This window comes from Notothenia rossii (genome assembly GCF_949606895.1).
Source record: "Notothenia rossii genome assembly, chromosome: 2".
NCBI lineage: Eukaryota > Metazoa > Chordata > Actinopteri > Perciformes > Nototheniidae > Notothenia > Notothenia rossii.
Window position 1 is genome coordinate 72,050,682 of NC_136904.1, and position 9,353 is coordinate 72,060,034.

The 9,353-nt window shown below is 38.9% G+C and overlaps 1 protein-coding gene across 1 annotated transcript in view; it reads right to left on the reverse strand.

Annotated features, from left to right (window-relative positions):
• Nucleotides 1-761: 761 nt before the first annotated feature.
• Nucleotides 762-9,353, reverse strand: part of cfap65 (cilia and flagella associated protein 65) — a 26,739-nt gene continuing 18,147 nt past the window's right edge. The window contains 12 exon segments of the mRNA XM_079665753.1: nt 762-1,223; nt 1,966-2,175; nt 4,206-4,259; nt 4,373-4,726; nt 5,538-5,657; nt 5,826-6,043; nt 6,538-6,588; nt 6,671-6,732; nt 6,735-6,804; nt 6,971-7,057; nt 7,059-7,089; nt 7,669-7,676. Coding sequence (XP_079521879.1) covers nt 2,082-2,175; nt 4,206-4,259; nt 4,373-4,726; nt 5,538-5,657; nt 5,826-6,043; nt 6,538-6,588; nt 6,671-6,732; nt 6,735-6,804; nt 6,971-7,057; nt 7,059-7,089; nt 7,669-7,676 — 1,149 coding nt within the window. The 3' untranslated portion in view covers nt 762-1,223; nt 1,966-2,081.

Below are 9,353 nucleotides of genomic sequence, written 5' to 3' on the forward strand. Positions count from 1 at the left end.
CACACACACACACACACACACACACACACACACACACACACACACACACACACACACACACACACACACACACACACACACACACACACACACACACACACACACACACACACACACACACGAGAATCAAAGACAGGCACCTTTTAACTGGCTTATTCCAAGTTTGGAAATAAGCAAACACTTTGTATATGACACTAGCAGGTGAAAAGAAAAAAAACTAGTCTGCTAGAATCACCGTTTTGCTTGTTTATCTGTTTACTTGTCAGCTTAAAATATCCTTTTTTTGTTGGCAAGTGTTTTCCTTTGTAAGTTTACACATTTGGAATTGCTCTGTCACTGTTTAGGGTGGGAAAGACGTGTGTGAGTGTGTCTGTGAGTGATTGTGGCGGGGAGGTACAGCTCACACACACACACACATGCAAATGTTTGACTCGATGCCGTGGAAACAGGCGATGTTTGGTCCTGATAGTTTCTCCCTCTCTTTAATTGTGGGGAAATGGGTTTCAGATGTTACTGCGCGACTGATCACTTTGGGCCCTGCTCGGCCCCGTCATGTCCTCTCAAACCACATCAAGGAGACCAGGGATGATGTGGGATGATAGCAGCCCAGCGAGGGAGGCCCACTGCGGGGGCTAAACGCTCCTCTGGGTGCCCTTGCAATAACAAGATCCACATTAGGCAGTAGCTGTGTCATCTGACTGCTAAGCTAGGCGGTGTTGCTGCCTACTGTGTGAAATATGACTGAAATAACAAACCCAACGTGATTGGAGGAAATGATTTCCTGCTGTAGTTTATTGAACGTAGCTTGTTTCAGATTTTATTTGTGAACATATTTGGGATGTCTTTGATATTATGAGCAACTTATAATGCTAGCGCTATTGCTGGTGTTATGGGCTTATCAGTGGGGCTGGCAGATATTTGGTGTCTTGAAAATGATTTTTCCTATTAAAGTATTCACTATTCCTTCCCATGTTTATATTTGTGGTGACAGCCTACTAGAAAAACATGAAGCTACATTAAAAACGAATAAAAAAGTGTCCTCCACATGTTTGCAGCACCTGTTGAGGAGATGGTTGATCCCTGTGGGTGTGACAAACCCACTTTCCAGTAATAAAGCCTTTTTGGTTGCTTCGGTTTGTTTTCCTTGGATGACTCCTTACCCCTGGGTGAGGACTCTGGTAATTCACATGGGAGAATGTAGGGGTTGATGTCATGTGTTCCAGCTTTGGGAGAGGGAGAAAAACAAAGACACACTGTCGGCGGAAGAGGGATGCAATGCTGCCCTCTGCTGTTGAGTAAGGCAAGTATAATATCTGACTCAGACAGAAAAACCCTTTTTTACTAATTATGACTGGCATTTTAGGGTAAAAAATATATTTACTAAAGCACCGTGTATGTATTTTACTTGAGTGATTACCCTTTATTATTTTTACTTCCACTGCATTACAGAGTCTGTTTTTGTGTTGATGTTAGGGTGGGATTGAGGGGAAAAACAGGGTGGGGAGGGAGGGGAAGTTAGATAGCCACCAGTTGATAGAAATGTATCAGCCAGCTGGCCAGCAGCCGCGGAGCTGTGGAGCTCTCACTGATCTCTGTCTCAGAGAAAATACAACAGCCAGAGGCTATGAGGGGGTCTGAAAGGTTTCTATTTGCATTGGAACAGCTTTGTTGCAGTTCAACTGGATATGACTACCCAGTATTTTCTTTTTGAATTGACAGTGGAGGAACTGATGGTTTTCTGGTTTGTGAGTTGGGACTTGCATTTACAACTTTAGAAACATGTTACATTGTGTGGTGAGCCCCCTTGAAAACCCTAGTGAGTGAGATTTACTTAAATCAATACAATGAAGAGTTGACAATTTGATTTGAATTTGCTCACACATTCAGAGAAACCAGTACAGATCACAGTGCCTCTGCCTTGTGGGCATGATAAGCCCACTGACAAAAACATAAAACATCTGTTACCCATATTTTCTGAAGCTTCCAAGAAGAGCAATCCGAGGTTACTCCAAGAAGGTCATCATCACTTCTGTCTCTTTCCAACCCGACTCTCGCTCTCTCCGTGCTCTTCATGCTCTCTTTCAGTAGCTCCTATTGAGCATCAAAGCCTCAACACTCTGGTCCCATGGAGCAGGAATCTCCAGACTGTGTAAACAGCACTCCAGTCCTTCCCAACTGTGAAACACATTGGATTTGAACCTGCGTGTGAACCTTTACATCGATACTGTATTCGGCCGGAGGGAAATTAGGGTGTTGGCAGAAAAAAAGGTTTGTTTTGTTTGGGGTATAATTTACATAGCGCACAAAGACAGCACTTAATGAATCGTATGCATTGTTATAGCTCTGCAGGACTGGTATACACAATTTACAATACAGAACCGAATTACAAAAATGGGAAACCCTACCAGAAGTTAGTGAAATTCAAATATTCCTCATGTTTACGATGACTAAGTTATCTACGGTGGCAGACGTCAAGTTGGTGAATGTTTTCAAAATGTGTTGCATGTGTTTTGGCACATTTTCGTTTTTATATGTGCATCGTTTCTGAAGCTGCGGCGCGTTTCTCCTAACATTAGTGTTTTGGGCCGTTGTAGCGCGTTTCCACCTGTCGGCCACTGTAGTAATGGCCTTGATTACTGTGGATGTCATAAAGCCTTCTATAAAGACAACAAAAGGTCAGTTCTTGTAGTACTTTTCAGCTCTACTGTATTTTTGGAAGTAGAAATAACCGATTCTTCTTTACCTTCTTTTATTTCTTCTTTATCTGGAAGACTAAGTGTGCCAAGGTCCTCAAGACAGAGGAGCAGATGAGAGGGGTAAGAGGAGGGAAGAAGGGCTTATTTTGGAAGAACAAAGAGGGCTTGGTTGGACTAGACAGCAGGCCATCAAAGACAGGGGTTGACGATGAGCAGAGAGGGAGAGAGAGAGCGTGTGTGTGTGTGTGTGTGTGTGTGTGTGTGTGTGTGTGTGTGTGTGTGTGTGTGTGTGTGTGTGTGTGTGTGTGTGTGTGTGTGTGTGTGTGTGTGTGTGTGTGTGTGCGTGCGCGTGTGTGTGTTGGGCACTTAAACTCAGCTGAAGTAGGTTAGTTTGTTTTGTTTACATATAGCCCCATCTTGTGGACCTTTTTAAAAACCAACCAATGTTGCATTTTTAAAGGCAAGCTGTCAGATATAATATCTTCATAAAGAATTACCAACAGTTTTAGTTTCTGGTGTTTATAATTGTTTTAATAACTTCATAAAAAGACCACAACTGCATTTTGCTGTGCAACATTGTGTTGCAGAATGACAAATACTTATTCACTTTGGCATTTTATGATATACCATACTGACATTTTTATGGTGGCTCTTTATACTGTATATATATTTTTTTTAAAAGGTTATATAGTTGTCGAAAATTCTGATAATTCAAAGTATGCTGATTAATATTGAAAGGCAAAGTAAGGTATGATGAATATTTCATGAAAAAGTATAGTATTTTTAATATGACGTACTGCAATATGTATGTTTTTGTGGTTGTTTCAAAACACTATAAAATGACTTTGTCATACACAAAAATGCTGATGATATGACATAATTCATACAAATATGATATCATTGAAACAGTATACTATGACTTTTTTTCAAATGTCTGAAATACTATATTTTGATTTTTTTCAACGTCCTATACTATTAACAGTCAATAACAGTTATGAAGGTATTCCCATACTGCACACCTGCCTGTATTGTTATTGACTGCTATTAATTGGATCACATGGACAGACAAAAATAGCAACACTGCAGGAATCAAGGCCTGAGGTTAGAAAAGTAAAGGGAATAAACTTTATAAGCAAAAAGTAAAATTTTCTGTCCAAATGTTCTGGTATTGGTTGTGTGTTACGATTAATGATGTCAGACAAAGACAAATATAATGTAAATATACTGTTTTCCTTTTGTTTATATTTTCTTATGCCCTAAGCTTAAAACAGTATACTTTCTTATTTATCTTCTTCAAGTTTTAAAATCAATGTAAAGCTACATGCAGATGTCATTTAACAATGTTGCAAAATGTCACACAAATGCATCCTACTTAATCGCTACAGTATGAAGTTTTGATGTTTCTCATTAACTTGCCATTTGTGCTTGAAGACAAGGGTAGGAGATTTTGAATCTCCTTTAATAATGCCCAAACATCTTTATAAACATAATTTATTAACTGCTGCTCACTTTATGAAATCTTCTTGCTCCTCCTCGGCCACGGCATTGGACATCCTCCTGGTTCTGATGGAACACACACATGTTAGACATTTGGTTATATCTGACTAATGCAACAGAAAGAGGAGGGTGATAACTCAGCCAAAGCTGGTGTTAGTGTGTTAACACTGTGTCTTCACCTGGTGGAAACTGGGGGCAACATAACCGTGCGGGGGTGCGCTGTGAGGTCGAGCTCTCCTCCGACAGCTTCCATTATCAGGTTCTGGAGCGTGTTTAGCAGAACCTCTTCACTCACATCAGCAGGCACATGTTCAGGGTGTGGTGTCCCCTCACCATCCACTGGGCTGAGCTGATCTTCCTCTCCCTGGGCCCCACTGGACAGAAGTTGTGCTTGGGGTGCAGGGTAAGAAGAGGAGGAGGAAGGGAGGGAGGACGGAGATAAGGAGGGACCAGGTTTTCGAGGCTGGTAGGTGATGGGCTTCGATTCCATACTTATCAGAGACTGCGAGAAGGCTGGGTCATCAAGTATTCCCCTGGAGAAGAAAAGGGGGAGACCTAAGCTCTATGGATGCACCAGTTATGGACTTTGTATACAAATTGGAATAAGGACTTAATATTCAAATTACAGAAAGCACAATAGTTGGTAAAATATGTGTTAAAATTTGTTTTCATATTGAAAGGGCAATTGTCCCAATAAGTCATTTGTATAAGTAGCACATCCCTAATCAACACAAATACACAGAGGCAAGGGTTTGATATGAACATCTCATGTCAGTATTATCTTTGCTAACTAACTTCGGCTTACAATATGAACTCTACCAACATACACACAAAACTGTTCAAATAAAACTAAACCATACTGGAATTAGTTGATTAGATTAAGTTAAAAAAAACAAATAACTGTATTGCGTCACAGATAGATGCTTTTTTGTTAAAAACGTATAAAGGTGATCAAAAATCATGTACCCCCCATGTAAAAAAAAAGAGAGTCATTTTTAAAGATACTCAAAAATATATACTACGATCAAATATAATTTATTAATCCCAAATTCTCATTTTAAAATTCTACAACAATCAACTTGCATTGAAAAGAAAAAAAAATTGTTTTAAAATAACGTTTTTATATCGTCCAAGTCCTTACTGGCTCTCACTTGACTGTATATTTGTATTTTCATTTCTTTATCTTTAGCAATTTTCACAGAACCCGACGTCATCTGGGATAAATAAAGTATTCTGATTCTGCTTGAAATCAAAAATGTCCTCACTGCAGTGCAGAGGTCAGTGTGTATATATATATATATGTTGTCTTCACTGCATGTATCTGGGTGTCTGTGTGCACGTTACCTGAGCAGAGAGACGAGTATGCGCATGGTGACGTCTCTATCGGGGCCTTTTCTCTGTGAACCCCGCCCAGCATGGAGGGAAGTGCTCTCAGGTTGCCGGGGATTCACTGACTGGAGGCATCTTGGGAAAACAGCACAGATATCAAAGTGACTTAACTTCAGTTTTTTAACTTCTTCTTAAGTGATTACTAACATGGAAAAGGACGTTATGATATCAACATATGTATAACAACAATTTCCTTATAAAATATGTACTAAAGTCCAGTCTGTCTCAGTCTGAATGCGTTACCTGAAGTCACTGGACTGGTCAGGAAAGTGTGCACGGTACTCCAGAAGCCCGTGTGAGCGTGCAGTCACCCCCAGATGCAGCAGAGCCGGCAGGGGGGGTTCAGGGCATCTCCAAACGTTTCCCTTTTCTCGCTGCGCTCGCTTCTCAGCTCTTGTTATCTTGGTACATATCCCCCCCACTGTTTCACAAGCAGCACTGGCACAGATAGGAGGAAGAGTCTGGAGGCATCAAAGGAAAGGCTTTATGAATTAATTTGATACATTTTAAAATTAAGTTCTTTAGTAAAGCTGCAAAAAGAGCAACTGAATATCTGTATTCTACAGTTTGTCATTTTTGTTTTATATTCTTAATTTCACTTCTCAGAATTCATTTGTTTCTTATGATTAATACATATATATATATATATAATATATATATATACTGTATAAATATATATATGTGTATTATATACACTTTTTTTATATATATATTTATTTTATTTGACATTTACTGTGCTGTGAGGCTTTATGTTCCATGTTTTAAATGACATATATTTTTCAATATTATAATAATAGACTAACTTTGGCACGTGAACACCAATGTTTCTCAATGGAAACTGTCCCTATTAAAAAATGAATAGTATATTATTTTAATTACTTAAAATAGAATACAATTAAGTATAAATAAATTAAATATTTACAAAAAAAACTGATTTACAACAAACAAGGAGCACCTTGTATTTCCTGAGTGGCGGCCCCTTTCTTACTGGAGCTGCTACAGGTTCCTGTAACAAGACAAAGGATGAATGTGTGGCAGAAGCCTTTAGCATGTCTGTCAACAATAGGCCTTTGGATGTGAGGAAGCACCTTATCTATCAGAACTCCATAACTGCCTTTAATAATCTTATCTGTGATAGTGAATTCATCCGCTGTCTCTTTTTCTCTTCCTCCAAATGCTGTAAAGCATCGTAATACCGAGTCAGAACGGCTTCCTGGAAAACCTGGAGAAAGAAGAAAAATGCATATCATTCCTAATTTAGAAAAAAGTAACTTCTAAAAATACTCTGCCAAACCAGGATTGAAATGAAATTGGAAAATGGATTTTTTTTTTTTTTTAAAACACACACTTGATGCTGTTTAAAATCTACACTAGCACTGCTGTGGTACCTGACAGATGATATCCAGCTGATAAACAGCAGGGTAGTCAGTGGAGGTGAAGGTGAGGACACAAGGCGCACTCTCCCCTGGACACAGAGGTCCCTCGCTCTGGATGGATCTGCACTGCCCTGCACAAAAGAAAAAACACAGACACATTTTCAAACGTAAACAATAACACAACTCTCATACCGGAAAATTCTAGTTTAAGGTGTATGGGTCATGCAAATGACAAATCATTGTTTCATCACTCTTTTTGTTTTTAAAAAGCCAAAGACATGCAATATCTTAATTTTCGTTGATTTTGAAAGAAAGTCTGACAAAAAGAGGGAGGACATGCATGTTTCATTGCTCAAAATGTTCAGATGTACATACAAAGATAAGATATATTATTTATATTCTCAGAATACTTCATTCCTACAGATGGGAAATTGGTTTTAACAATTAATAAAAAAGACAAAAATATGTATACGTAGGTAAAACGTCTTCATTTCATTTTTTTTGTAAAATAGAATAAAATAGAAAGAAATATTTATATTAACATACGATAAATGTGCACCTTGCACAATATACAGTTAATATATAATAATGTGTATACTACAACATATGCAGTGGAGTATCAGTTCTAATAAAGATGTTAATGATTCATTAATATTCTAAAGAGGGTTTAACTGCTAATGGTGAAATAACTAGAGTCTATGTTGACCTGCCTGTAGCTCTGAGGGAGGAGTTAAACAGTTTTAAACAATAATATACTGTATATATATATTATATATATACAGGACTGTCTCAGAAAATTAGAATATTGTGATAAAGTTCTTTATTTTCTGTAATGCAATTAAAAAAACAAAAATGTCATACATTCTGGATTCATTACAAATCAACTGAAATATTGCAAGCCTTTTATTATTTTAATATTGCTGATTATGGCATACAGCTTAAGAAAACTCAAAAATCCTATCTCCAAAAAATTAGAATAGTTCCTCAGACCAAGTAAAAAAAAAAGATTTATAACAGCAAAACACAATCAAACATTTGAAAATGTCCATTAATGCACTCAGTACTTGGTTAGGATCCTTTTGCACGGATTACTGCATCAATGCGGCGTGGCATGGAGGCAATCAGCCTGTGGCATTGCTGAGGTGTTATGGATGCCCAGGATGCTTCAATAGCGGCCTTTAGCTCATGAGCATTGTTGGGTCTGGTGTCTTTCAGCTTCTTCTTCACAATACCCCACATATTCTCTATGGGGTTCAGGTCAGGGAATTTGCAGGCCAATCGAGGACAGTAATGCCATGGTCAGTACACCAGTTACTGGTGGTTTTCGCACTGTGGGCAGGTGCCAGATCATGCTGGAAAATGAATTCCTCATCTCCATAGAGCTTTTCAGCAGACGGAAGCATGTAGTGCTCTAAAATCTCTTGGTACACAGCTGCATTTACTCTTGGCTTGATGAAACACAGTGGACCAACACCAGCAGCTGACATGGCTCCCCAAACCATCGCTGACTGTGGGAACTTCACACTGGATTTCAAGCAACTTGGATTTTGCTCCTCTCCAGCCTTTCTCCAGACTCTGGCGCCTTGACTTCCAAATGAAATACAAAACTTGCTTTCGTCTGAAAAGAGGACTTTGGACCACTGTGCAACTGTCCAGTGCTTCTTTTCCTTAGCCCAAGTCAGACGCCTCTTCCGTTGTCTTGAGTTCAGAAGTGGCTTGACCATGGGAATACGGCTATTGTAGCCCATTTCCCGGACACGTCTGTGAACAGTGACTTTTGATACCTGGACTCCAGCTTCAGTCCACTGTCTTTGAAGCTCCCCCAAATTCTGGAAGCGACTCTTCTTCACAATGCTGTTAAGGCTGCGGTCATCTCTCTTGGTTGTACAGCGTTTCCTGCCACATTTCCCCCTTCCAACAGACTTTTTGTGGATGTGCTTTGAAACTGCACTCTGTGAACAGCTTGCTCTTTGAGAAATTTCTTTTTGTGTCTTACCCTCCTGATGGAGGGTGTCAATGACGGTCCTCTGGACAGCAGTCAGATCAGCAGTCTTCCCCATACTTGTGATTTAGTTTACTGAACCAAGCTGAGTGTTTTTCAAGGCTCAGGAAACCCTTGCAGGTGTTTCGAGTTAATTAGACGATTCAAGTGATTCGTTGAACACCCTACTAGTATACTTTTTCATGATATTCTAATATTTAGAGATAGGATATTTGAGTTTTCTTAAGCTGTATGCCTTAATCAGCAATATTAAAATAATAAAAGGCTTGCAATATTTCAGTTGATTTGTAATGAATCCAGAATGTATGACATTTTTGTTTTTTTAATTGCATTACAGAAAATAAAGAACTTTATCACAATATTCTAATTTTCTGAGACAGTCCTGTACAATAA